The following is a 27,339-nucleotide window of genomic DNA, read 5'->3' on the forward strand; positions in this document are numbered from 1 at the left end:
TCTTTAAAGTTGGACAAGGAGCTGGAGGAGGTGACCATGCAGCTGCAGGACACCCCTGAGAAGACGCCCTACATCAAACAGAACCACTACCCGGACGCCAACAACATCCTCAGCATACGCAACTTCACTGACGGCAAAGGTAGCAAATTGGCCACTCGTCCTCGAGTGCGACTTGTCTCCTTTCGAGTAGGGCGGGCGCTGCGTTCCCGCACGCTTATCGTGGTCGACATCGAGCCGTGCTTTTAACGCGCCGCTACGAGTTTAGCTTTTTTAGGGACATTCAAATGGTGGTGCTCTGATGTCCAGCTCAGAACGCTGTGATCAATGAGCCAGATGAGCCGGCGCGCAGAAAACTGAGGACAAAACAACAAAGAGAAACCGTTCTTGAGCGGCTGCATTTTGCGTTTGCGTGCAGACGCCGAGCGGAGCCTGCTGAAGAACCACCTGGAGCAGAAGACTCAAGGCCAGTGGGGTTCCATGGATCCTTCTAGAATAACTAGAGGTCCCTTGGAGGACATCAACTCTCCCGAACAGTAAGTCTCCCTCGTAACATTCGCTGGCTGTCTTTCGGCGGCTCAGAAGGTTGCCGTGGCAACCGCGCGAGAGCTCACGTCACCGACGGCGCTCGCCCACGCCGCCTCGCGCCTCGACGTCATAATTGATGAGCGCGTGGCAATGTCGTCATGCATCATTTAGCCAAGCGCCGCCCCCGCGCGTTTGGCGCCAAAATGCCGACTTTGACAGGTAGGATGTCGGGAAAGAGGCTTACGTAAGGCGGCTCTCTGGAAATAGAGCAGAACACTGGCAGCGATTCCCCAGCCTGCTGAATGTTTGATTGTGCGCCAGGGAAAGAAAATAAGGAGGAAGCTCAAATGTCGGCAAAGAGGGAGACCGACCACAATTGTCTCAGGGGAAGCCACGATGAGCGTGACGCTCTTTGATAGCATTCATCGTCAAATACGGAATTGGATGAGATTCAAAAAAAAAAGCAAATAGCAAACTTTTGCGCTAGCGTGTTTCCCGCCCGCCGAGTCATCTCGTAATGGCAACTTGTGCTTTTTTGCGTGCTTAGCATCCAGCGCCGGCTGTCCCTGCAGCTGCCCATCTTGCACCACGCCTACCTGCCATCCATAGGAGGCGTGGACGCCAGCTGCACGAGCCCCACCGACAGCCCGGGATCCAGCCCGCGCCACAGACACATGCCGCCCTCCTACCGGGTCATGGTGTCGGGCCTGTGAGCCACGCACAGACAACGCCCTCCCCGTACACACGCACCCGCCCACGCACACGCGCACACAACTGTCTTTTTGTGTGTCGGTGTCTTTTCTACGGCAGACTGACTGCTAGCATCCACACGGAGGAGAGCCAAGCACTCTTTCGGGCCTCCTCGTGGAACTCGGCGGCTAAACGCCACGGCGAGAGTGAGCTGCCCCTCGCTTGCCCCCCTACGCAGCAGGTCTTTATCATTTGTGATGTTGTAAATATCGTCGTTACGGCCACACCGCGGGTAACGGCGACTCCGCTCGCCGTTCAGGAAACGATCAGATGCTACACGTGCTAATTGGTAGCTTTTTTTTTTTTTTGTGCTCAAGGCACTGGTTCTCAAAACTCTTAAAGTCCGATTTTTTTTTTCATTTTCATCATATAAAGCCAAAATACGAGAATTTTTGCCTGACGAAAACGCAGATTTCGCCAATTTAGATTCAGATACCATTTTTACTCGCAACGAATGATGAAGCTCCCGAATTGTCGTATCACAAACAGCGGTTGTTGTCAATTGTTGCCATTTTACAAATATGTACCTGATGATACATTGATCATCGCATGACACTGTCAAAAGTTCCAGGAATGCAAGACACTAACTAACACTAGCTCACGTCTATAAAGTGCTGTAGCAAGCAAAATGATTCTACCAAAATTGTTGAAGCTGTCCGTCTTCAGCAATAAAAAGCACGAGCCCAATTTTGAGCCTCGTCATCTGCGATCATATCCATCCCAATCCCCACACAAGAGGGTCCGAGCGTCAAAGCACACTCCTCTGGCCCCTGTTGCTATGGAGATATCTGGAGCAAATTTGTTGTTTTTCACCATCGGTGTCTTGGTTTATAGGTTGTTGTTTTTGGTTTTTGTAAAAGGCGTCCGTCCAAGCGCTGTGCCTGTCGTCCTCTAAACTCACCGTCATCATGGTGCGCACACACACACACACACACACACACACACACACACACACACACACACACACACTCGGGACAGCAGGAGAAACTGGACTCAAATTCTGACTTGGGAACATAAAAGGAGCAATCGGCGAACTTTCAAAGTTTCAGCGTGGCTCTGCCCCCTTTTCGGAATCTAGCGCCGGACTGGCGCTCCTCGTTCGCCCAGTTGAGTCCAAACAAGAAAAATTCAGAGACGCTGAATAAAGTCCAAGTGGACATTTTGTATTCTGTGACATTCGCCGTGATTGTGTACAATTTGCAGATACCTTGAGCACAGGTGTCCATGGATGGGATGTTTGTTTGTTTGTTTTTGGTTGTTTTTTCCAATGAATTGTTGGTGTTTTTCCCTCAAGACGGCATGAAATCAAATGTAGACTTCACACAGATGTTATCAGCTGCTCGTCCTTGTGACGTTCCCGTAAAATTAAAAAAAAATAATCAAAAACTCAATTTGGAGTCGTATGAACAGGTGAGCAGACAGAAGTTAACGATCCTTCGCACCGCTTTTTGATTTGCCAAATGACATGTTTTGCTGCTGTTGTTGTTGTTTTCTTTTTTTTATTATTCAAACAATTTGGTCCATCAGTTGTAGCCTTTCTGTTTCAAAATGACAAAGGAGTGTTAACAGAGCCGCACTGACAAGGAAAAACATATACAGTAGTCATATGGCAATAAAGTTGTTGGTTTTTAAATTGACAAAAAGTATTTTTACGAGATGAAAAATGAGGGGGGGGGTGGTTACACTGCAAGATTTCAAATAAAAGTTTTCAGAAATTTCCTTCAGTTCATCTCAAATTTTTCTCCCCCCAAACTTTCATAATGATCTTAATTTCACTGAGAAAATGTTACATTCAAGCCGGTGCGGGTAAATTTGATCTTCAGAAAGGCTTATCTTCACAAGCAGTAGGCAGGGTGAATCTCATTTCAAAAAAATGGAAAGGAATTGTTCATCTCTTCTCCCTCAAAACAATTCGAAATGCATTTGACTTTTTTCCTTCTCAAAGCGGCCTTTTTACAAAAAATCAAAGTGTGTCTGCAAAAGCCCAACGCACGCTACATTCTGGATTCAAAATGGTTGTTTTGTCAATGATTGTGCTTTACTCCATAACGATACATTGATGATGATGATTATGACTATTCATGAACCAACATGCAGCAAACAGTAACCAAAACTTGCGTTTGAATGCAACACATTCAAGAAGGGCAATAACTTGTTTTCTGTTACCACACAGAGTGAACTGCAGTATATAGATATTTATATATCAGTGTGTGTGTGTATATATATATATATATATATATCCATATATAGCTATATATATATATATATATATGAAAAAATACAGACATATTAAAATGTATATGTAAAAGTACCATTTCTTTCACAAAATATGCCACCAGGATACTTTGGAAGTCGTCTCCTTTTAATCTTTTGAATTCTTTTTGGGCAAACCTTAATTTACAGTATCTGTAACTGTTATGTACAGATGAGCTATAGATATGGAAGCGTTGTATAAAAGAAAAAGTATCACATGTTGGAAACACCTGAATGTTCTTATTTGTTATTTACTTTTCTTTATTTTCTCAAGAGAGCCATTAGTTGTTATTCCGGACCTGGGATTGGAATATGTAGGCGCTAATTGTGAACGGGGTTTCAAAAAGCGACCTTCTTTCTCGTCTGAATGTTCCGGACAGGCTTTTACGTTTCACATCATTGTTGAATAAAGTGAGACTGAAAGTGACAAAATGAGACTTGACCTTTTTCTTCCTCACTGCACGTATTTCCTAGAGGAGCCTTCAAGGGCATCCGGCATTAATATGCCGCTTGGGTCGGATGGACGATTCCGCTAACAACATTACGCGGAAACCAATCTCCCTGAGACGCTGGCCTTGATTTTTAATGTGCAAGGTGGCAAACTCGGCCTCACTTTTCTGTAGCTTCTTTAGCTTTGTTGACCGACTGCACCGAATCGGTGAGCACGTAAATTTTTTTTTATTGGTCAGCAAACAAAACGTGATCAACATTTGTGTACGCGGGCGGTGGACAGGTGGCGCCAAAGAGCCTCGGCGTTGACGTCAAAGATCTTAACGGCATGGTCGGCGCCGGCGCTGGCTAGCTGCAGCCGGCCTGCCCGGGGGCTCCAGCGCAACCGTTTGACGGCTAGCGTGTGACTTTGTCTGTTGGACGGCACGTGGTGAAGGTAAACAAGAGTGCAAAGAGTTCAGGAGTACACGCATCCAGAGGACACTCCTGTCACGCTGCTACAACAGGAGATGGAAAGTGATAAATATCTAGCAGAAGGATACGAAGGGTCCGTTTCACTGTATCTGATCCAGTCTTGGCCTCCGGCGGGATCTCCGTCGGGCCTCCACCCAAACAGAATTATCCGGCCACACTCCAGTCCCACGGCCAGCAGGTAACTGAAGAGGAAGATGAATAAGCATCTTACTAAAAATGTCTTTTAAATACGATGTATGTTATTAGGTTTACGAAACTTTAGCGACGGCGGTATTATTAAAAAAAAAAAAAAAAACCTGTTGTCCGAGCAGAGCTGCGGGCAGAAGGTGACGGCCGTAGCAGAGTCTCCCACATCCAAGATGGAGGAGCGCGGCTTCACCTTAGCTGGAGCAACCGAGTCATCACAACGGTCCTTGGGACAAGGTCCCCACACCAGCACCTGGAAGACAGGAAAAGTGCGTAGCGAGTCGGCGCCCCGTGCTGCACGTGGTGTTGTCCGTGTCACGGGCGGGAGGTCACCTTCTTGTCCCGGCTGGACGTCACGAAGTACGTGCCGTCGGGACTCCAGTCACATGACCAGATGATGCGGCTGTGCACCGACGTATCCTTCGTAGTGCGTGCGTATAAATCGTACCGAGGCTCTGCACGGGCAGAAGCAGCAAATCCTAATATGATTTGTAGTAGTGGCTCATTTAAGGTTCACCCGGACCGACGCGTCTGAGTTCTGCTCGTGAGGAATAGTTGTAGTGGCGCAATACCTAGATGAGCCTGTTGTCGGCGCCACAGAGACCAGGTACGGTCTCTGGAGACGAGTAGCAGCATGGCGGCGTCGGGCGAGAAGGCCATTTGAGTGACAGTGAGGGCGTGGCACGGCAGCGCCTGGAGCTGGCGCCACGTGCTGGTGCTCCACAACAGCACCGACGCGTGGTCCGCCTTGGACGCCTGCAGTCCAGGAAAAAAAAAAAAATGGTGGCTTCCCTTCCTTCCTTGTGGCTCGAGAGTGGCTTGCGACGGTGGCTCTCCTCGCCCCCTCTGTTGGTTGTGACGACGTTACCTTGCACGCTGACGCCACCACCGTCCCGCCTCTGTCAGACGCCAGGCAGAACATCTCAAAGCCGTGGCCGTACCTGGAAAAGGACAATTTGTCAGGGCGCCATTAAGGCATTTTTTTTTAGCTTGTGGGTCAAATTGGGGGCCGTGATAAATAAATGCGCTAGGCGAAAATGGACGTGACGTTTGCAAAAGAAAGAGGATGCAAATATCGGGCTGTCAGTCATAGGGACCAATCAGGAGGCTTGGACTGCTAATGCAAAGTGGGCTGATGGATACTCACAGTTTTTGCACCTCGGGCCAAAGTGTGTTCTGAAGCAGATGATCTTCCGGCGGAGGTTCTGCAAACAAGCAAGCGCACGTTGTGGTTGTGGTCGTAAAGGTGGTGACAACAAGGAGGCGAGTAGCGTACCGCTCATGTTGATGGGATGGAAGTTGGACTCTTGATATCGCTCAGAGGCGCCGTTGAACTTCTCCTCGCCGTCTTCGCTTGATGTCATAGGATCAGCTGTCAATCAAACCAGAGATGTTGGAAATAGCCGCAAATGACACGCCGGTCCTGAAATCTGACCTTGAAAGACGGCCTTGTTGGACAATCCCAAGGCGGGCGTGCTGGCGCCTTGGGGCAGCCGGGCGCAGTCCTGCCGAGGGGGGACGCGGATGAGTCACGAAAGCGAGGTTTTTCAAACGACTACGGCGAGATCCTCACGTCGGACGCCAGCAGCTCCTCCCTGGACGTCCCTGAGATGTTGGCCAAGTTGTCCACGAAATTGCGCGGCGCCTGGAAGACGCGTAGAACCTTCTCGTCGGCGCCCGACACGAAGCGGAAGCGGCCCAGTGCGGCCAGGCACTGCACATCGTAGCCGTGGATTTGCGGACGCGCAATTTCGTGCCAGCTGGGCCCCGGCCGGCCGCTCCACGGCGTGAAGAGGCGGGCGGTCTGGTCCGAGCTCACGCTCAGCACAAACTGGCCTTCGGGATCCCAAATCAGGTCCTGGACGGCATCAAAGTGGCCCGACAGCACCACGTCGGGCCTCCACTCGGCCTGGCGGAGAAGACGCACGATTGTATGAAGAATCCTAAGCCACGCGGAGAGCGCGAGTGGAGTTCCGACCGATTGGGCGTCCTTGCTCCACAGGTGAAGAGCACCGTGGAAGGCGTGCGCCAGGATCATGCAAGCGTCCGGACTCATCTGGCAGCCGTAGAAGCCCAGCGTGTTACCGCCCACCTCCCCGACCCGCACCTGCGCCCAGAAACAAACAAAAAAAAAAAGACCGCGTTTGGAGAAGTCACGACACGGATCGATATTTTCAATCCCATCTTCTGCCTCACAGTAAACACCGGAAGCCGAGTAGCACCTAAACATAGCCCGACGGTGATAGGACATTGTGATTTCCTGGGAATGGTGTAGCGGTGTTTGTCTGAAAACGGAGAATTGTATATCATTCCTTTTATAGCTTGCTTAACAGCCGACGCACCCGTGAAGAGTCGAGGCCTTTTATGAGCTGGCGCTGGCAAAATGCTAATTGGCCAGCGCACCTTTGATGCGTGCTGGAGTGCACGCACGGCCGTGCCAGGTTAAGCTTCCTGCGCAGAGCAGACAGAGCACCAGTCGCTTCAAAGCGGCCGCCTCTCGTTTCTACAGATGGTTCGCACCCGAGTGAACTTCAAACAGCCACGTAATGATTTTCTTGCACGGCCGGCCGGCGTCTTTGTACGTCGCTTCAGGTGCTAACCACTCTTTTGAAATTGAAGCGGCGCAAACGCGATTGGTCGAGAGATGAGCGGTGCGTCATTCAATCGTCTCTGTGGCCGGACGCTACGACTCACCTGCTCCATCCAGACTCCAGATTCCTGGTCTGGCTTCCAGATGATCATGGTCTTGTCCATGGAGGCTGAGAGCAAACTGAGCGGCTCTTGCTTCTCGCCGCCTGCAGGGGGCGACAGAAACGACATTCACCCCACACCGGACTAGAACGTTCCCGGGACGCCTGACACCGAGACGGCTCGTTTCCATTCCAGGAGCCCAAGAGCCAACCAAATGGTCCACTTAGTTCCTCCAAATGTCTTTACCCCTATGAGGCTGCCAGTGTACGCCATACACCCAGTTCTCATGTCCCGCCAGCACCGTTTCCAGAGCCACTGCAAAGACTAAAAGACGCCAAAAAGGCACAAAGTAGAAAAAACCCAGTTCGGCGAGTTAAGCTGCAGCTATTTGATGAGCTTGGAGCACCTCGGTCCTCCTCTTGCCACTCCACTCCAAAAACGTCCTCTTTCATTCTGATGACGGCGTCATCCCGGTCCCCCTGGGCCCGGGCGCCGCTCCCGGGCTTGGCACGCAGCCGCCACACTCGGATGAGACAGTCCTGTGAGCAGCTGGCCAGCAGCAGCTCGCTGCCTGCACAAACATACACGCACATTTGAGTGCACCGGTCCAGTCGGTGGGGTGCAAGTAGGACGGACGGGCTGATTGATGGAAGTTCAGGATTTATACATATATTGGGTAGAATGCTTTTTTCATAAACAATTAACAAAGAACATTTTGTTTGTGGCGTACCACAAGCGCTAATAGTATTAGTCCACCTTGCCGGGTAAGTGGAGCCAAGTAATAAATAGCCGGCGGCAGGTGGGAGACAAAACGAACACGCTCGGAAAAACTGTGGGCCGGACTCACTGTTGTCATCTGTTGGTCGATACTTCATCTGCCAATGCGACGAGTTAACGATTCGCCTTGTTTATTGTCGTTTTCGGCGGTGACCCGGACAATCGCACGGAAGCTCACCTACGGCTGTCCAGGCGACGCCACGCACCCAGTCCTCGTGTCCCTGCAGCGTCAGGACTCTCTGCAGCTTCTGCAGACCAACGTTCAGACATCAAACCTCATTTTCTTGTTCAGATTCCAAATGAGAAGCAAGCATGAACTCACCTCCTCCCGAGACTGCACATACAGGTGGACCCGAGAGTCGTCGCCCCCGCAGGCCAGAACAGGAACTGCGATGAGAGACAGCGTATGACAAGTGGCGAAAATAATGAGCACGACTGGAAGGCAGCGGCGTACCGCGAGTGCCTGGCAGCAGAGCCAGGGAGACGTCCATCACGAACCCGTTGCCCAATGTTAGCGAATGGAGACACTCGGCTGCAGAAAACAAACATTTGTTGTATGGAGACGGTGTGGCGGCAAAAAGTACAGATTTGCTTTCTTCCCAATTTATGATTTTCTTTTTTTTAGCATGTTTACAACAGTTGTTTATGGATCATCAAGCAAATTTTAACATCTTACATCATGACAATTCGAGTCAATAGAAAAGAAATTTTCAAAATGATATGAGGTCCCTAAAATATATCATATGAATAACTGAAAATGAGAAGGCGGCAAATATTATTTCAACGTGTTGACGTTCTTGGGCTCATACCCTCTTTGGTGTCACCGCAGCGCCACAGCCTAACGCTGGAGTCCGCCGCCGCAGAGGCCACCAGGATACTGGCGCCGACGTAGAGGGCGTCCACGGCGCAAACGCCACCCGTGTGGCCTTTGCACTCCACCGACTGGACAAACTTTACACAAGAAGGGAATTGTGCTCCTTGGCGGCAGAGGTTCCCCTCGCCATTCCGAGCGGCCCAAAGCAGGAGGCGGCCGTCCGAGCCTCCTGAGACCAGGTGGGTCTCGGGACCTGTGGTGTGAAAAACCCAACAGAAGGAACTTTCATCGAGCACTATTATATCCTTTGGATTCAAGTGAATTGAATGGTGCGTTTGTGCAAACCCTTTGGTCTTCTGCTATAAAGTACAAAAATGTCAGGAATAGCCTATTAGAGCATCTGAACTTAATTTGGGGTCAATCTGATACTTTCAATTGTGGCAGTTAGAATGCAACTGGCTCCCCAATTATTATACAGTGTTTGCAATCACAGTATTGTTTTAAACAAATCTGTCTAATCCAATTTCTTATTGTTGATGACTCTCTAATGATGTTGAGGGAAGCACAACTCAAAATACATATTTACAACCATTATAAATAATGACATCTCTTTTGATGGCTATCTAATAGTATGGTAGCCAAGAATAACAACGCAACACCGCCCTCTAGGAGGAAGAAAGCGGTATCACACCATGGCTCGGGTCTTAGGCGCGATAACTTGCTTGTGTTTTGGAATAAACTCACCACCGTCCTCTTTATAGACCCACTGGACTGCGTTGACTCTTGCTGTGTGGCCATTCAGCATTGACAAAATTCGTCTTTCCTGTGATCGAAAGCCCAAAATGTTCTTTTTAGCTCAGAGATTGTGGAAAATTCGCGGCCAAATGTGACCAAAATTACATAAGTCCCTACCTGCAGGTCGTACAGTGCAACGGAGTGACATGTCCCAAAGGCGAGGACCCCCCCGCGGCCCCAAGACACGACGTTGGGCGTCCTGTTAGCCGAACAGGCGACATGGCATGTTTCGAGCCCGAGCGTCCCCATGTTGCTCCGGGATTTCGAAAGACGATGGCGTCACAGTTGAGGGCGGCCGTAGTGCAACATAAGCTGAGATACTTGTTCTGCCTTTGGATTAATTCAAAATATAACAAATTCCAACCTTTAAACGAATAAAAAAGCAAAGCAATGATGAAACTAAAATACGCACATAAATGACACTGTCAAATAAAATACAATAAATAATACTGATCATGAAAATGACTAAGAGAAATCAAAATTAATATAATAGAAAAAATATGACACGACCAAAACTCGATGAAAAAATATTATTACTTAATAAATAATAATGATGAACAACAACTAAGTTTTAGTTTTGTTTTCAATTAAATCAGGTACATAAAGTGCACCTTCAAAATATAACCGCGAGGGGGCAAAATAACGTAAATACCAAACGGACAGTACAGTTCTGTAGTTTACAGAATGTACTGAATTGTATGTTACCTTTTTCCCCTTTTTAGTCATTCCCGCACTCCACTATATTAGATTTGATGCTTTTGTTTCGATTTTGTTTGGAGTGAAGTCAACAGGCATTTCTGTCAACGGCAGCAACTCCATCCCCAGACAAGCAATGTAAGCCCATTTGACACGCTGCTGACATGACAGTCACAATGTAAACCTCTCCCAATGTTGACTGTTGAATAATTGGTCACAGCAGAGCTACCGTGCTTGTTAAATATAAAGCCCTGAGGCCTTTTTTTTTAGGGGGGGGGGGGGGGGGTCAAGGGCTGAGGTGACACTTTAGTCACCAAGAGTTGTCAGCAGTCTACGAGCAGTGACAAAGTGGAAAGCAAAGGTCTTTGTTTATTGTCAACCGTTGTCTGCTGGCTGAAGAATGTTGACACAATAGGACTTGTTTTCATTTATTCATTTGACTTAAATGCAGCTGTAACTAGGTAAGGCTGGTGTAGGGCGGAATGCTTGTACCTTTCAGCAGACCCCCCCAAAATAGCATGTTTGTGCAACCATTAGCATGTCTGGTGTTTGCTTTTACACAGCGGCCCGGCCGGCTGCTAAACGGCGTCATCGGTGTGCCGCTGCTGATGTAACAGCAGAAACGGAGACGCTGTTATTTGGATTTTTTTGCTTTAAATGAGCCCATTTGTGCCCGAGGTAGCGACATTGTGGCAAACAAATGACCCACTTCCTCATTAGTGTGACTCCAATCCAGTTGCCGCTGCATTGGAATGTTATTTATGATTGCTAACAAACTAACGTGGCTGCAAGGTGCCTGTTAACACCCGGTGAGCCCCAAAGTGGTTCTTTTTTCACGCTCCTATAGCGGACGCAAATATGCTGAAGTAGGAGATAAAACAAGTGCTTTCACGTTCGTGTTAATGAACGTGAGCATTTCCACAGCAACCTCCCTGTTGACAAAGGCAAAGACATGGCTACCAAATTCCATTGATCTTTGTGGCAGGATGGCAAATTTCGTCTTCTTTATTTAAATGATGACTCTAATGAAAAAATACTAGTTTGAGTTTACTTGCATTTTAGGTCGGTAGAATAATAACGGATGATTGCACATTTTGCAAATTCCCAGCGCATTTCCTGGCCGCACACGGCGACCTATCCGCTTTATCTGCGTGCAGCTCTCCAAACTGTCGGACCGTGAACGGAACGGTCGCGGGTGGAACAAACTGCACGGTTCGCACAACGAGCTCCTTATCAACACGGTGATGCTCACGCAAGGGCATCCCAAGGCCGATTAACACCACAGAAAACGTGTCGATATTATCTCGTTAGCGGTAGCGGCAGGACACGTCGCGTGCCCTGACATACGTGTGCGTGCGTGTGAACAAGAAGCCTCGCTCATAGTGGCTGAGTGTCACACAAAGGTGCAAACAGAGCACAAAAAAGGCCTCAAACTGTTGCCAGCATGGCCGCCGACGTGTCTTGTGACCTCTCCCGTCATGCAAAGCTCACCAGTTTTCAAAGAATCAACTCTGCAGGCCTCATTCGGCTTTTTCTTGAGCTTTTACGGCTGACACCTTTAAATGGTAGACCTGCATTCAAAGAACGACGCATAAATGATCGAGCTAGTTTGTTTTTGTCACGTAGATTTAGACAGCGTGGGACTGGAAAAGATGAACCAATTATTTTACCCCCTTTTTAAGTATTCTGGATAGGATTATAAAAAAAAATGAGAGCATTTCAAATGCTACTTTTGGGCGGTTTAGAAACATATGAGATGTAACTGTAAATGAATCCGGCGGAATATTCCCGTTGTGGTCACGCTGCACAAGGTTGCACACGTTCACTTTGAGCAGCGTGTTTGAGCGCGTGCATGTGTGCGCGCTCGTGCACGTGCTTGCCCACAGTAGTGGCGGTGTTCTCTTATTGAGCTGCAGTACGTATTCCGCCTCCGGTCGTCAACTTGCAGGCACTGGTTCGGCTCGAAGCCGCAGTTGCCACCAATCGAGCGGGGAGCACCAACCGGAAGTCGGACTCCCGACACTCCCCCCCCCCGGAGATCCGCGGTGAAGTCGGCGGCGTTACGCGGTTAGTGAGGCTGGCCGGGAGCCGCTGCTCGGTTAGGCGGGAGGGCGGACGGGCATGGCTTCCCCTCCGTGTGGCAACTTGGACTCCGGCCTGGAAATCAAAACTCGCTCGGTGGAGCAGACGCTGATCCCGCTTGTGTCTCAGGTAAAGTCCGCGCGGCAACTTTGCGTGTTTTTTTGTCTTGTCGTGTAGGAACGCGCGCGCACTTTAGTTGTTGTTGTGTTACTCCGGTGAAAGCGTGAGTGAAGCACGAGACTTTTTTTTTCGTGCAAGTTTTAGCCCTCGCCGGTCTGTTGTTGGGCAGAACCTGCAAGATTACATAACGTAACACATCGTGTGCATTTTACTAACAATTTGGCGCACGCACAAATGCACTTTTTTGCGTGTGCCTGCTAAAAAGTTGCCGAAAGGTTTGCAACATTCCACGCACGCCGTTCATCCACCGTTCTGACTTGTAACATGCGTGTTACTGCTGAACTCAAAGTTCCCAAACATGTTAATGCTTGACTCTCAGCATTCACGAGAAGTTTTTTTTTTATTTTTTTAGTGTGACGGTTTGAAGGTCAGCATTTACTCAGCATTCACGTTTTGGATGTAACGCTTGACACTTGCTGACCCAAACTAACCCAATCACGTGTGTATAAATGCTTGACTCTACGCATCTACTGGAACAAGTTTGAGTTTACGGAGGTGACGCCAACCATAAACGGATTCATTCATCGGAAGGCGATAGATTTTAATCCTATGTACGCCGCGGAATTTAAAGATGCTTTCTGCATAGTTGAAACGACTTGAATTACTTTTAATAATTCCTTGCAGCATTTATTTGATTGTGCTTCAAAGATATATATTTTTATTTCTACCTTTCTTTCCTCCGTTTCCGTAGCAACAGAGCCGAGCATATTGCAAAGAGAATATTTTCCAAGGACTGCTTTTTTTTTTTTTTTCTCAAATAACGTCATTCAGTCATACTTGAGGGAAGTAAGCATTTGGAATTAGCCATCCAAAAGCTAGTCAGTGACAGATTTGTAACGTGAAGAGAAGCAACACTGACAAAATTGCTAGGCATCGGAGCTTAAAAGGTCAATGGCTTTCTTAAGGTGGACTTTTTGTGTTGTTGCCACGTTTGATGTCTATCAGGCAGGAAATGAGAAAATCTGCCATCTCTGTCTTTTTCTGTTGCTATTCCCGAGTCCCCTTATCAGGCGTGATCCCTCCCGAGCCCGGCAAGCGACACCCGCCTTTGCACACGCACGGCGGATATGCACGGCGCATGAACGTCGTCCCACCCAGCTTTGCTCTATTGGCACATTTTTATTGATTCTTTGTGCTTCCATTTCCCTTTTTACACTTCCTGCCCGCCCTTCTCAGCCTGCCTTTAATCACATGACTTTTCACTTCTCATTTGCATCACTGAGGAGGCCTTTTGCTTTCAGGCTACAGGAAGTCACTCCGTTTTTTGTTTTGTTTTGTTTCAACCTTTGTCACCGCTGCATCTCCTTACCAATGGTGGTGCATCAGCTGGGATGTAATTAGCCCTCACGTAGAGAGAATGGCGGCGGCGTCAAAGCCTTGCTAACACGGAGGCTTTTGTCGGTGGTCTCGGGCTCTCACGAGGTGTTTGGGGTTTGATCAGACAGGAGAACAGCTAAACGGCTGTGACAGGGATTGACTTGGCATTTTTCCAGAATAATTGGGCCCACCAAACGAGCCCTCTGCCCAAGTATTTGAGCATCGTCGTGCTCAATTGATGTCTGAGGTTCGGTAGTGCAATATTCCGCTAAATGGGCCCATATTTGACGACACATCATCGAGAAAAGCAATTACGAGTCTTGTTGTTTTGTCGTGTGACTCAAATTGGATTGCATATTTTTAAATCCTGACAAAAGCTTCCGGGATGCGATTTGCGCGGAGCTTCCACATTAGTTTTTTGTCTCTCCAATTCCCGCATAAGCCGTTTTTCGCCGCGGAAAGCCAAAGCGGCCTCGTCACGCGCGTCGTTCCCGAGACAGTCGTCCTTTTGTGTGTACTGTCGTGCCAATGCGCCGTCGGGGTTTGTGTGTCTTTGCGCTTTGGAATGTTTGCTTTGGGTCAACAGAAAGCGGAGGGATGTGCGGCGCAGATCAACACCAACAAAGTCATTCAATTTGCAGGATGCTTTTTCATTTTGCTTTAATTGCATTTGGATTTGATTTTTTTTCCCATTCATATGTAATTGTTGTATTGCGGGTCAACCTGGCTAACCTCAGAATAGCTTGCTAGCTGCAAAAGTGCTCGAGCTGGGATCTGATTGGCCGGTTGGGCGATGACATAGGCGGCGCGCTATTACCGGGCAGGTGATCTTTCTCCGTCCGTGCATCTTTATTTTCGCAGCCAAAAGTGTGAAGCGCTCGCTGTCAGCGGCGCTAGCATCCCTGGAGTCGCCATCGATTCTTTTGCCTCTCGTTAAGTGCCGATAAAAGGCTCCATCGACTCCACGCACTTGCTGGTGAAAAATGTGTTTTTCCGACAGGCCGGTGAATCAGAGCGACCGAGTGTTCTCGCTTATCTCCACCGTTGCCAAGGCGCATTGTTTTCTCGTCCGGTCACCGAGCCAACAGCCTACTATAGCGGATACGCTGATCAGCTCGCTTTTGCCCATCCTCGTTTGATCCGGCGACGTGAGAATGGCGTCAAAGTCATAAAATCCTTATCCTTATGGATTGGCCCAAGGAGGCAACCAAGAGTGAAAAGATGACTTTCAAGTCTGCTGCCTGGGCGCTGGCCAAAATGCACGGCCATTATTTTTGTACAAAAAAAAAGCTGTGATTGCAGTGATGAAAGAATTCGTGATCATCGTTGTGTTGTGCTGCAAAAACGCTGGCAGGTACGGCGCAACTATCGAGAAAGACGCGGCTTATCTGATGGCGACATGGCGTCACGGCTGCGAGCTGTCCCTTTCCATTCATCAGATAGACAGGAAGTGCTCTTTATCAGCTGGGTTGTGGCGGCTAATGTAGTGCTGTGGCCCTTTGCCCCCAAGCCCCCCCCCCCCCCCCCCCCCCCCCCCCCACTCTCCTTCAACTTTCAGTCTCTGTCAATTGTTTGCAAGGAAGGAGATGAGACTTTGCTGCTTGCTACGTTAGCGCTCTTTGTGACCGCGGCCGCGGTTATGGACGACATCCGCTTTCCTCATTTTGTTTCCCCATCACAGAATGGGTCGCCTTGTTGTGATTCTGGAGATAGCGTTTTATCAGCTGGGTGATAATGCGGCGCTTCTGTGAGTGGACATCATCCAACCTCGGCACGTAAGATCATATCGTCTCGTCGTTATTTGTGGGCCAGATGACCGGGGCTCGGACACGCTATCAATAAACGAGTCACCCGCTTCCTATAAATAATGAGTCGGTTGAGAGAGGAAGCAACTTTGAGCGGTGCACCTTTGGAAAGTTGCTGGGGGTGAAACGAGTTTCACTGAAATTGAGTCAGAAATTAAATGAAAACTAAATTCATCCACTGGGAGGGGCCTTCCTTCTCATGTTTCCAGCCCATGCGTACTATGGAGGGTCAAAAGTCTCTCGAGTGCTTTACATGCCTGAAGCAGCCCGAGTCGTCTTCGCCCTTGGAGGCTCAACTCTGGTTCCGATGTTTATCTTGATGAATTGACGCCGTCGTTCACTTTTGTCTGGGGTTTTTTTCTCCCCCCCCCTCGTCTTATCTTTCAGAAAAGCACAAGCCGAGAGGCGAGAGTGTTTCCTCGAGGCGAAATCTTTAGAAGTAGCGGTGGAGAGTCACGCCAGTCGGCTTTTGTGTCCGGGCCGGGCCGCTTTCTCTCGCTGATCCTTTTCTTCAGCCGAGCATTCTATAGCTGTGGGAAGCCGCGTGCTATTATTTCTCCATTACTTGTAATTAGCCGGCCTGATGACTGATGGAATGTTCTCCAAGGCCGAGTTGGCAAGCGGTCGGACCGATCCCGCCGAGGACTTTATTGAATTACCCGCTCATTAAACTCCGCTCTGTAGAAAGACGACACAAAGGGACGACATGTGAGCAGCTTGTTTGGACCAACTCTTGTTTTGTTGGTTGGTTTGTTTGGGTTTCATTGGAATTTCAGTTCAAAGTCCAAAAACCAGGTTTAATCCAAACGATTAGTGTTAATGAGGACCAAACTCAATGCAGTGCTCCACATAGTCGTCAACAATACAAGACACTGTTCTTGTGTTATCCGTTGCCTAATGTAACTCGCTAAGCTGAGCAGGTGTCCAACGTCGAGGGGCTTTTGCCGTCACGGTTCCAGCTACGGCTAGATATCGATTCCCCGCTCGCCTTTGCGGTCTCGCTTCAAATCAAATCGCATCTGACGCAGCGAATCGAGCGCGCGCCGCTTCGTATTTGTTCAGGCGGACATGCGATATTTAGCCCGTCACGTCTATCGTGCGTTCTTCCTCCGCTTCCCAGACTTTTTATCAGCCTCGCAGATGACGTTCCTCGTCCTTTTTCCATAAATGGAAGTCACAACGGCCGACTGACCTTCTCACATTCTTGCGGGGTCAAAATTGGCCAAAGATCGTCCAATTTTCTTTCCAAATTCTGGCTTGGTTCTCAGAGCTGTCCCGGCTTTCAATGGTGGGAGCGTCCAGCATCAATGTAGCTACGGACGCGACACAAGCAGGGTCCAAAAATGCAAGCCGTGTCAGCCGTGTGGTCTGCTTTCTGCCGGCATTCCAGTCCTAACGGCGTGCCGTCTCCCCAGTTGCTCTTGTTTTCCCACTGATTTACACCGGCGATGCCTTCCTGACTCTCAGGAGATGTTCAGCTCTGGTGTTGGCTATACCAACAAAACAATTTCTATCAATTTTCAATTGATCCAAACTACCGTATTTTCCAAACTATAAGTCACAGGTTTTTTCTTTTTCATAGTTTGGCCGGGGGTGCGACTTATAATCAGGAGCGACTTATATATGAAATTGTTAACACGTGACTTGATCATTACATGACACATTACATACCGTAATTTTTGGACTATAAATCGCTCCGGAGTATAAGTCCAGAAAATACGTTAGACGGGTATGAAGTGTTTCCAAACAGTTCCAACGCAGTTTGCGAATTGGTTTCTTACATAAACAGCATCGGTACTTCTCTCTGCGTGCAAGCAATTAATAATCAAGTGATGATTCATTGACTGGAGGCATACATAATAGATGGGCTCAGTAGGACTTGCGCCAAGCACCCTTGGGTGGCCTTTCCCGCCTGCTTCTATTTTTACCGGGCCTCCGCCAAGGCTGTGCGATGCGCTCCTGACTTGACTTTTGCCGCCCAGATCACGACGCTGATCAACCACAAAGAGCGTCCCAGAAAGTCTGAGCGCACCCTGGTGGCCATCCAGCACGTGGGCCAGGCTGTAAGCGTGGCGGTGGGCCGCTTCGTGGCCGTCGGGGAGGCCATCGCCTCGGAGCACCGTGAGCTCAAGGACGAGATGGCACACGCCTGCTTCGAGGCGCGACGCGCCGGTATGTTGGCCGCAAAAGAGTCAGGACGCACGCAAACTCTCCCACACGTGTCGTTCTTGGTCCCCGCCTGACTTTCTGCCTCGTCTTGTCCCGCAGGGGACACCATAGCCCAGCTGACAGACCCGGGCCCGACCTGCGTGGTTCCTTCGCCCTCCGTGACGGTGTTCAGCGACCGCTCGGCCATGGTGAAGGCCGCCCGGCTGCTGCTGTCGTCCGTCACGAAGGTTTTGGTGCTGGCCGACCGCATCGTCATCAAGCAGATAGTGGCTTCGCGCAACAAGGTAACTGCTAGCTCAACGCTAGGAAAAGAAGCATCGGCGTAGCCTGGAGCCATTTGAACACCAGCAACACATTTAGACAGCCAATTTCAGCCCATAACTCTCCCTCTCTTTCTTGCGGCAGGTTCTGGTGACGCTGGAGCATCTGGAGCGCGTGAGCACCTTCCAGGAGTTTGTGCACATCTTCAGCCAGTTCGGTAACGAGATGGTGGACTTTGCCCACCTCACCGGCGACAGACAGAATGTGAGACTCTGAATGCCGAGTTCCCTTTGGGAGCCGCTTGCACCTTTTTAAGCGGGAGGATATAATGACTCATAATTACGCGGCCTTTGTGCTAAATTGCCGAGAGAGCGCGTTTGACTCTTTTGTCCCTCGGCCAAATCTTCCTCGTGCCCGGTTGGGTTTTGAGAGGTCTAATTGGTGTCCCTCTCGTTCTATTTTTGTGACATCCTTTTCTGCTATTTTGGATTTCCCTTTTGGTTTGATACGTCCCTTCATAGAGACAGTTGTCAGGAGCCACTTTTGTCTGTTGCAGGACTTGAAAGACGAGAGGAAGAAAGCCCGTATGGCGGCGGCTCGAGCCGTGCTGGAGAAATGCACCATGATGTTGTTGACGGCCTCCAAGGTAACAGGGCTCGCCGTCCGGATGAAGCCGAGCCGAGGCTTTTGACCCCTTTGGCTTTGGCGGCCGCAGACTTGCCTGAGGCACCCTGACTGCCAGTCGGCGCGCATCAACAAGGACGCCGTCTTCCAGCGGATGCGCTGCGCCCTTGAGCAGGTCGTGGACATCGTCACCGAGGCTCGCGGCTGCGCCGAAACCGTCCTCCCCGCTAGCATTTGCCACGCGGTCGAGGACTACAAGGTGCGCACACCGTCTAATGACCCGACTCCAAAAGTAGGTGACTGAACTATTTGCATTGGCTTTGGGCAGACCAGCGTGGAGAGCCTGCGCGACAAGCCGACCGCCTCGCCGCCGGACGGCGTGGGCCGCCGTCTGGAGGCGCTGGTGGAGCGCACCGAGGACTTCACCGACTCGCCGTACACGGGACACCGGCAGCGCCAGGCCATTCTGGCCCTGTGCCAGCTGGCCCGCCAGAACGCCCGTCAACTGCTGCACGCCTGGACCCAGGCCGTACGGAGCTTCCTTTCCCTTTCTGGGTTTTCTGGAGCCGCGTGTGAAATGTCTCCCGTCTTGTTTTTGCGCCCGCTCTAGCAGCAGTCGCCGCAGGCCAAGGAGACCAGCGAGGAGTTGGAAGTGGCCATCGCCAAGTCGTGCCAGAGCGTCAACGACCTCAGACGCGAGGTGACGAGTCATCCGGCCGGCCCCGTCTGTCGTTTCTTAGCATTTGGCTAACGGATGATGTGGCTCCTTTCGACCCGCGCTTCTACAATTTGATCATCTCAGCTGCACAAGGTGGCGGTGGGTCGCGCCTCGGAGCTGCTGAGGATGCACGCCGAGCACTCGCCGCTGCGTGCGCTCAAGGCCGCCGGCGCCGAGGGCAACCCGGAGGCGGTGGCGCAGTATTCCCGAACTCTGACCGAGCAGAAGGAGCAGCTAGTGGAGGTACGCCGACGGCCGGGGGGGTGGCAAGTAGTGTCGCCGACCCGCTTCCCGACGGCTCTACCTACCCGCAGAACTGTCGGCTGCTGTGTCACGTTTGCGGCACCGAGCCGCTGGAGATCACCTGCGTGCACGCCCAGGAAACCTTCCACGTGATCGGCCCGCAGGTAAGCGCCACATTGATCGGTGGAATCCATCTTGCTATTGCCTGTATTCCGGTTGGCCGCGGCAGACAAATGACGTCCGTCGTTTTTGAAGCCAGTGCGTGCGCGTCTCCCTCATCTAATCGTGTTTGCTGTGGGAAATTGTACGTGCTGGTAATGATCCTCCGGCGTCATGACTAACCGGCCGCCGAGGTGAAAAGTCGAGCCGTCGGTAACGCGGCGGCACCGGGCGCTACGCTGTTAGCCCAACAGGCTAATTGGCTATTAATAAGAACACCCCCCCGGGCACGACCTCATTTCCTGTGGGACGAATTAACATTGATTTTTTTTTTTTTTTTTATTAACCTTTGCTCCTGACTTCATGCAGGTAGTCACTATGCCATTTTTTTCTTTCACGTGTTTTTGTCCAGATCATTTCAGCGGCACAGACGCTTGCGCTGCACCCGTCCAGCAAGATCGCCAAGGAGAACTTGGACGTGTTCTGCGAGGCCTGGGAGTCTCAGCTAGCCGATGTGGCGCTGCTGCTGCGCGAGATCGACGACGTCTCGGAGGGAAAGCGAGGTGCGCGCGTTGATTAACTCGTGAATTGCTAAAAACAACTTTTGGTCCGCGATAATGGAAACATTCGGTGGCAAGGTGGTGATGTTGTTTTCTACGTACAGGAGACAAAAGGGGCTATTTGTCCCTTCCCAGAGCCGGAGTGAGTCACCTGCAATGCACCCACGCGTCCATCATCATCACGGCATGGTGAGATACACTTTTGTTTTGGTTCTGTTCTTCCACCTCGCAGAAACACGCCGCCAACACGAAGAGTGCCAAGCCCGTCAAGTTGGACGCCGAGGTGAGGCCACGCCGTCACGCTACCCGTGTGTGTGATCGATGGTCGCCCTAAACCAGATCAAACCAGTAGCGCGTTTGTGCTGGTCGTGCAGGAGCAGAGCGGCGTGGCCAAAGTGGGTTTGGAGCTGCGACTGCTGTCGTCTGACGTGGACGCCGAACTGGAAAAGTGGGAGGAGCAAGAGCAGCAGGTGGTCCGCCACAGCCAGAGCGTGGCCAGCATGGCCTACAACATGTACCTCTTTACCAGGTTGACTTGTCAGCACAACGTCCTTTTTTCCTAGCTTGATCTTCATTTATTTCTCTGCTTGCCTTTCCCAGAGGTGAGGGTCTGCTCAAGACCACGCTCGATTTCTTCCGTCAAGCTGAGGTACTTTTTCTTGTACCTCTTTCCTGAGGAGTGACAATTTTTTTTTCAGATCGGGTCGGTTACATTTCCATTCTTTCCAGTCGGGCTGGTTTACTCTGGTTGCTAAGGGGGGGGTAGACAACACCCGAGAAGTGAGAAATGATTTTTCTTTATGGACCTAACGTATCATGAGGCCATATATTGTTGTCGGTCTGTTCTTGACCTCCTCCCGCCTTTCAAATGATGTCATTTGTTCTGAGATTGATTCTTCAAAAACCAAAGTACGCTCCCCGTCCTCGCCTTGCGGAAATCACTTTGTTTGTCTATCTTGCTCTTGTCCTCTTCAGGTTCTGTCGGAAGAAGGACTCCAGCTGTGTTCTTCCCTGCAAATCTTCAGCACGCAGGTATTTACCGGCAAAACAGCGCCCCCTGCTGTTTTGCCATGTTACGCAATAGCACGGTGAAAGTGAACTGGAAAGTTTTAGAGGGGCCCCAATGTGTGTTTGGAGCAACTGCCTTCAACTTTCCGAGTTACAGGAAGCGAGTGACTCCCAACCTGGTCTCGCTATGTTTTCCCCCGAAGTTTTCTTTCCATTGATTAAATCTCTTTTCAGCTGGTTGGTGATGAGAAGTCGGCATTGACATCCGAGGTGGAGAAGCTGCTCGTGTTGTGTCAACAACTGCAGGCGGGGGCCAGGACCCCCGTGCAGGGCAAAAGCGCCACCTTCCAGAAGGTACCACACAGCAACACATTTGACGTGTTGACTCGCTCTTGAGGGCTCCTGTCTTGTCTCTTCAGGTGGACTCTTCCATTCAGACTACCAGGAGCATGTTGACCCTCATCCTCAACATTCTTCCAGTGTGTAACAAGCCTAATGCAAAGGTAATACCAAAAAAAACCAGATAAAATTTATACAGTTTAAAAAAAAATTAATGGTGTGGTAGAGGTAGCGTGAGTGCGCTGAGAACAAAAAGCGTATTAGTATATGTAAAACAAGCATGATATCAAGGCTATGGAATAAATGCTCAAACGGCTTTCCATCTCTTCTTGTGGCAGTCCAAGTCAGAGCGGAGCAGCCTGGGCTCTCCGCAAAATTGGCGCCCGAACACCTCCACGCCCGTCCGAGAAGGCGAGGACATCCTCCATAACAACGATGGCAACCACCGTGACGAATTTGCCGTCAAAGCCTTCGAGCAGCACTTGGCAGGCCTCAACCTGCTGGAGAGCAACTAAAACCAACACTGGAGCCTGTGGGTCGCGTCATTACACCCGACGGCCACACGAGGGCGGCAAAGCTGCCGAAATTGATTGAAGAACTTCACTTGAGCTTTGTGGCGTCGCCCTTACTTATTGTCTTAAACAGTGGATAAAACGTAACACACCTCTGCTCCAAATGTTGTCATTTAAAAATAGACAAAGATTTAAAAACTCGGATTTTAGTTAAGTTTCAAAAGGGCATTAGAAAAGAGATCAAAAGTGTGCACACCCTCTTAGAACTGAGGGTATGGCTGCGGTCAGAACGCCTCAATGATGGAAAAGTTTTTAAATTGTTTGTAGGTATTTTTTGACAAAAAAAAATTGCTCATTTGAACACAGGTGTGTACTTTTTACATCAACATGATTGTCTTGTGCTGTGTTTTTGTGCTATGCTGTTCCACACTATGTGCCATATAAAGAGAACCCAGTTAAATATGCCAAATATGATCCTTAGGAGAAATTTGTTAGCAGGTGTGTACGTGGAATGGTCCTGATCGATTTTGTGTCGAGATGCTTTTTGTCTCAGAATGTGAGCAGCTAAGGACGCTCGGTCGGACGTGAATAAGTTTTAGTTTTGGAGAAAATAATTAAAAGCATAACGCAAAGAATAAATAATAAACAATATTTTTCATTACATCGCTGTTGTTTGACCTGATGTATACAAATCTAAACCATTTTACATTCACCTAAAGCTAAACCATAAGGCTTTGAAACTAAAATGTTTTCAATATATACAACCTCCAATGGGTCCCGTACAAAACTTTGAGAACGGAAAAGACGCAGCAGGAAGTCCATATCGGGCCATTTTGCCCATTTCCAAAAGTATAGAAAAACGAGGCAAATGTCAAAGAAGTCAGCGCATCAAAGACCAAACGGCTGATGAAGTGCAGCCATCCTGAAGGCACGATTGAGCGCAAGTGTGTCATCACAACGGCTGCGTTATCGTAATTGTCTGCGCGGCTTCCCGTCCGGCGACGAACTTTTCAAAGTCATCTCTGCTCAGAAGGTTCTCCGTGATGCTTTTGCTCTCCTCAAACTTGGGTAGGATGACGGCGATGTAGCCATTCGTGGATGGCTGCACGCACAACCGCTTCAAATCAAACTGACGTCATAATTAGATGAACCTTCTTAAGATTCAGTTACCTTCTCCTGCAAGATAGCGGGTCTTTCCAGAATGTTCTCGTTGACCTCCAGAAGATGTCCCCTGATGCAGCTGCCAAATAGATAGGGATAATTGGGATGAACTTCTCCACGCACGAATTTTGGGATACAAAACCGGAGAGCTCACCTGTAGACCGTGAACTCTGTTCCATCCGTGCACGATATCCGACACAGTGGCGCAAATTCGGTAAGGAACTGCCCGCCCTGGTGAACGCAAAGCAATAAAAGTGAGTAGTGAGGCAGGCTGAAATGCAACACATCCGGCCGGGGTGCTGACGTTACCCGCTTGGACTTTCCAGACACTTTGTTGTTTAAGCGGCTGCAGCTTTTACTGATCTGGTAATCGATCTTAGTGATGGTTCGCCCTTTCTCCAGCAGCGGGTGAGTCTCGGCCAAGGTGACGACACATATTCTGAACATAGAACACAGACACAAACGTTTTTTCTTCATGTATGATCAGCTATTATTTAATTTTAGAACAACAAATAGTTACCTGTTTGAATGCTGAAGGATGCAATGGTCTTCACATGGCTTTCCCTTCATATCTATCAAATGTATGCATGTCATATAAATGACATAGAAAACTCACAATAAATCAATGATAGGTCCCATGAATCAATTTTTAGCTTCTATTGTTTTCCATTATTGCAGTGTGCTGACTTGATATTTTCCCAATACTGACAACTTATGCCTCAGGTCCACTTGACACGACGGCTAGGCTAACAGCTTTACACGAGGACCACGTTGTTTTTATTTACCGGCTTTGTACCATCGTGTGTAGTAACGGTCGATCACCGAAGGCGCGGCGTCGTCACCAACTTTGTGCTCCACGTCGTCGTCCATGAAATGGATTCAAAGAGAACTACGATGTTCACCTTAATTGTTTCTTGTCGGACAGTAAACAGTGTAGCACAAAAGACGGTCCGCTTTCAAAAGAGACCTAAAGAAAATTGTTCCGCATTCTTTGTTCCGCGCAACCATAGATAAGCAACTATTTGTAAATATTTGTCATAACCAAAACATCCATTATAACTCTTGAAGAGGGAGCAACACCAATGTCTAAATACTCTTATTCATTTAAGTATTCAATCAGAACACTGACACAGCACACACAGCTCGGTAACTTTTCCATGACACATAAGGCAGACCTCATTAACGTCATGACACATTCCGTAGATAACAAGTCATTCTTATGAGGATATGTTTTTCCTTCTTTTTTCATCTATTGACTCTATTCAACCTAAACAGTTTTTCACATTGTCCACAAGATGTCAGAGTAGTACAACCAACATTCCAATTCCCCAAACTGTGGGTGGCCGAATATGCTTTTTGCACAGTAAATATGTTTTCTTTTTTGTATTTAAGTGCATTTCAAGAATCTATTCATTTGAACTTTTCCTGCCGTTGGATGAAATGCTTCTATTTGACCTTTTTTTAAGAGTATACATATGTGTCTCCTACTTCTACTGAAGTACAGTTTGAGCTTTGATTTCATATAGCAATATATCAATCACATAGCAGTCACAACTGGCAGGTGGTGGTGATGCTAGGTGTTTGACGGCCAAATGAGTTTTCCGTAAATCTTTCTGTCTGCATCAGCTGCCGCCGAGATGGAAAGTTTTGCTGTCAGGGCCTGTCGTGTGGACTTTTTCCACGACTCTCACGCAACACCCAAAAATGCAACGGTCGCTTGGGTGGAAATAGTTCACCTAAAGGGAGATTCTTGCATCAGCATATGCTCAGAGTGATGTTTTTATGATGAAAACAAAATATGGGCACAGCCCACTTGGCTAAATTTTGCAGTCAATTTTTAGTTAGCGTGCACGCTAAAAGCGCTAGTTTTGATTTCATATGAATAAGTTTGAGGGAAGTTGCTCCACTGTGGCGCCATCTACTGGCGCGGCTGGGTCACTGCCCTCCCTGCCTCAAAAGCTATAAATGACTAAGTTTAAGGTTACAGTAACGTGACAGTCTGTTTTTTGGGGTGGGGGGGGACATGACCACACCATTTTGGACTTGCAAAAGCTCCTGGGAGTCCACATTGGTGTCCACGGTGCTCCCTCCTGTTGCCTTCCTGTTCTTGCTGTTTTGGCATTTTGAAGTGTTTATCAGTTGCTCTCCTGTCTATTTGTATCTGTCAGCCTGTCTACATTCCGTGCATTTCACCACTTATTGTTGGAAGGCTCTTTCCCGAGGGGTTCACCGGCGGGCCGCCGTCACTGGAGCGTCTGCAGCTGCAGCAGGCTCACACACACACGCACACACACACACACACACACAAGCACACACAGAGCTCCATGTCAGCTGCTACCGCTACACTCGACTTCTTCTTTGGCATGAACAACACCCCGGGCGTGGACCTGATCCAGGAGCTTGGAAAGATAGATAAGGGAACACCTAAGAAAACGGGCCAAGGCCAAGATGCGTTTGAGCAAGTTACAGCTCATTAAAGGCCACTGCAGCCAAACAGAAGCCAGAAAAAAAAGTATTTTCCTGGAAAAGGACAACACATTTGCAAATGTGCATTGGGAGGAAGTCTTTTGGTTCCGTCTGGCTCGGAAAAATCCATAGTGCCGGTGCTGCCCTGTCTTGTCCTGTAGGTGGCACTAATGCTCATAATGTACTAGGTCACAACTGCCACACTGCCAATGTAAGCTTTTTCTTTCTTTCTTTGTTTCTTTTCTTTTTGCATTTTGCTAGATCTGCCCCATTTAAACTCCCTGCCCCATCCAGGTCAGTAACATTTAGCTACACTGGTCCCCAAACAAATGTCAAAAGATGATTGCAGGATAGTTGAAGTTGTGGTGTGCTCTCCCAAGTCGTTTTCTATAGGTCTTATAGCGCTACTAAAAATACTCAAAGCAGTCTGGGGTGCGGCCGGAAATATTTTACTCCAATGGATGTGCCTATGTGAGCGCGAGAACAAAAAAACATGACGGATACTTGTTAGGTTCAAGTCAACATTTCGTGGGCCTCTCCAAAACCTTTACAGCAACGTAATGAAAGTGGCTGTCTGAGACCTTTTGCTTTCAACTGTGCCCCCCCCCCCCTCCAGAACTCGGAACAGGGTGTTGACTAGTTTTAACAATGTGTGCAGCGGACTGGGCCGAGTTTCAAGTATTTTGGCTACAGAAGAGCAACGGCCTTCTGAGGCTTGCACCCTAAAATGACCCTGCACTGCACAGGAGGCTTTCTGCCAACACGCAATGTCAATTTTACGAGCGCAGACGTGATTTAATCCTGCGCTTTTTACACTAACAAAACGCTGACTCCTCCGCTCTCGCGCTTTAATGAGCAGGCAAGTTTGTAAAAAGGAAGAAGCCATAAACTTTTGAGGAGGTCAGGAAAAAGATGCAGATGGAGGAGCAACTCGCCCCGTTTTGGTGACATTTCCACAAACGTCTTTAGGAGAACCCCGGGGACCCCGACAGCGTTTGAACGCTGCAACGACCTTTCCACAGCCTCCCTTTGAAATGACAAAATTATCCACTGCGAGGGTTTTTCTTACATGCCAAATTCCCCAGATGTTCCTTCCAAAGTCGATTCCGCCCTCTTGAAATGACAGACGTCGGGCCACTAGTTAGCGCCTGGCTAGCTGCAAATAACATCTAAAAGCGAGTCTGACTCGACTACGCAGCCAAAACCACAACTGTTGTCGTCGTTTTACTCTTGTGTGCAAACTGAGGATGTTGTCAAGTGCTGGGACAACAAAACCATTTTTAAAAAAAAAATCTTGATGTAAAATCTATCATTCCGTCTCGCA

General features: G+C 49.0%; 4 protein-coding genes across 7 annotated transcripts in view; 2 read left to right on the top strand and 2 right to left on the bottom strand.

Annotated features, from left to right (window-relative positions):
- gabbr2 (gamma-aminobutyric acid (GABA) B receptor, 2) overlaps positions 1 to 3,917 on the top strand; it is a 39,247-nt gene extending 35,330 nt beyond the window's left edge. The window contains exons 17-19 of the mRNA XM_085901348.1: positions 10 to 139; positions 416 to 533; positions 1,073 to 3,917. Coding sequence (XP_085757474.1) covers positions 10 to 139; positions 416 to 533; positions 1,073 to 1,238 — 414 coding nt within the window. The 3' untranslated portion in view covers positions 1,239 to 3,917. The remainder of the gene's footprint in view (positions 1 to 9; positions 140 to 415; positions 534 to 1,072) is intronic.
- Positions 3,918 to 4,073: 156 nt separating this feature from the next.
- elp2 (elongator acetyltransferase complex subunit 2) lies at positions 4,074 to 9,999 on the bottom strand. Of its 2 annotated transcripts, none has more exons than XM_085901351.1 (20): positions 9,833 to 9,999; positions 9,665 to 9,743; positions 8,916 to 9,173; positions 8,561 to 8,638; positions 8,429 to 8,493; positions 8,285 to 8,354; positions 7,736 to 7,900; positions 7,576 to 7,653; positions 7,333 to 7,433; positions 6,617 to 6,745; positions 6,212 to 6,547; positions 6,074 to 6,143; positions 5,915 to 6,010; positions 5,786 to 5,843; positions 5,507 to 5,579; positions 5,211 to 5,394; positions 4,972 to 5,093; positions 4,749 to 4,891; positions 4,521 to 4,634; positions 4,074 to 4,391 (listed from the first exon to the last, which is right to left on the bottom strand). In XM_085901351.1, the coding sequence occupies exons 1-20, from the start codon at positions 9,962 to 9,964 to the stop codon at positions 4,232 to 4,234; spliced, it is 2,511 nt and encodes an 836-aa protein (XP_085757477.1). In that variant the 5' UTR covers positions 9,965 to 9,999; the 3' UTR covers positions 4,074 to 4,231. The 2 variants fall into 2 exon arrangements, with proteins under 2 accessions (XP_085757477.1, XP_085757475.1); XM_085901349.1 differs by having other exon boundaries at positions 4,972 to 5,117.
- Positions 10,000 to 12,292: 2,293 nt separating this feature from the next.
- Positions 12,293 to 23,049, top strand: ctnnal1 (catenin (cadherin-associated protein), alpha-like 1). Of its 2 annotated transcripts, none has more exons than XM_085901411.1 (19): positions 12,293 to 12,622; positions 17,778 to 17,967; positions 18,064 to 18,248; positions 18,370 to 18,489; positions 18,782 to 18,871; positions 18,941 to 19,108; positions 19,178 to 19,378; positions 19,460 to 19,549; positions 19,652 to 19,810; positions 19,882 to 19,974; positions 20,382 to 20,532; positions 20,634 to 20,671; positions 20,762 to 20,812; positions 20,904 to 21,058; positions 21,130 to 21,178; positions 21,505 to 21,561; positions 21,772 to 21,891; positions 21,957 to 22,040; positions 22,215 to 23,049. In XM_085901411.1, exons 1-19 carry the CDS (start codon positions 12,533 to 12,535, stop codon positions 22,389 to 22,391), a joined length of 2,268 nt encoding a protein of 755 aa, XP_085757537.1. In that variant the 5' UTR covers positions 12,293 to 12,532; the 3' UTR covers positions 22,392 to 23,049. The 2 variants fall into 2 exon arrangements, with proteins under 2 accessions (XP_085757537.1, XP_085757538.1); XM_085901412.1 differs by having other exon boundaries at positions 19,463 to 19,549.
- On the bottom strand, positions 23,024 to 24,501 carry abitram (actin binding transcription modulator). Of its 2 annotated transcripts, none has more exons than XM_085901413.1 (6): positions 24,335 to 24,501; positions 24,070 to 24,121; positions 23,859 to 23,988; positions 23,704 to 23,780; positions 23,559 to 23,628; positions 23,024 to 23,490 (listed from the first exon to the last, which is right to left on the bottom strand). In XM_085901413.1, the coding sequence occupies exons 1-6, from the start codon at positions 24,417 to 24,419 to the stop codon at positions 23,341 to 23,343; spliced, it is 564 nt and encodes a 187-aa protein (XP_085757539.1). In that variant the 5' UTR covers positions 24,420 to 24,501; the 3' UTR covers positions 23,024 to 23,340. The 2 variants fall into 2 exon arrangements, with proteins under 2 accessions (XP_085757539.1, XP_085757540.1); XM_085901414.1 differs by having other exon boundaries at positions 24,346 to 24,472.
- Between the last annotated feature and the right edge of the window lie 2,838 nt (positions 24,502 to 27,339).

Source organism: Syngnathus leptorhynchus, chromosome 20 (genome assembly GCF_054491065.1).
Source record: "Syngnathus leptorhynchus isolate UIUO chromosome 20, UIUO_Slep, whole genome shotgun sequence".
NCBI lineage: Eukaryota > Metazoa > Chordata > Actinopteri > Syngnathiformes > Syngnathidae > Syngnathus > Syngnathus leptorhynchus.

Bases quoted from the DNA above. Each gene is read 5' to 3' on its own strand.
- elp2 (XM_085901349.1), bottom strand. From the start codon at position 9,964: ATGGGGACGCTCGGGCTCGAAACATGCCATGTCGCCTGTTCGGCTAAC. The intron at 8,639-8,915 runs GTATGAGCCCAA...TGTTTTCTGCAG, and splicing joins CTGCGGTGACACCAAAGAGG to CCGAGTGTCTCCATTCGCTA. The intron at 8,355-8,428 runs GTGAGTTCATGC...GTTGGTCTGCAG, and splicing joins ATGTGCAGTCTCGGGAGGAG to AAGCTGCAGAGAGTCCTGAC.
- abitram (XM_085901413.1), bottom strand. From the start codon at position 24,419: ATGGACGACGACGTGGAGCACAAAGTTGGTGACGACGCCGCGCCTTCG. The intron at 23,629-23,703 runs GTGAGCTCTCCG...TCTATTTGGCAG, and splicing joins ACAGAGTTCACGGTCTACAG to CTGCATCAGGGGACATCTTC. The intron at 23,491-23,558 runs GTAACTGAATCT...TTGTGCGTGCAG, and splicing joins CCGCTATCTTGCAGGAGAAG to CCATCCACGAATGGCTACAT.
- ctnnal1 (XM_085901411.1), top strand. From the start codon at position 12,533: ATGGCTTCCCCTCCGTGTGGCAACTTGGACTCCGGCCTGGAAATCAAA. The intron at 19,550-19,651 runs GTGACGAGTCAT...TGATCATCTCAG, and splicing joins TCAACGACCTCAGACGCGAG to CTGCACAAGGTGGCGGTGGG. The intron at 22,041-22,214 runs GTAATACCAAAA...TTCTTGTGGCAG, and splicing joins GTAACAAGCCTAATGCAAAG to TCCAAGTCAGAGCGGAGCAG.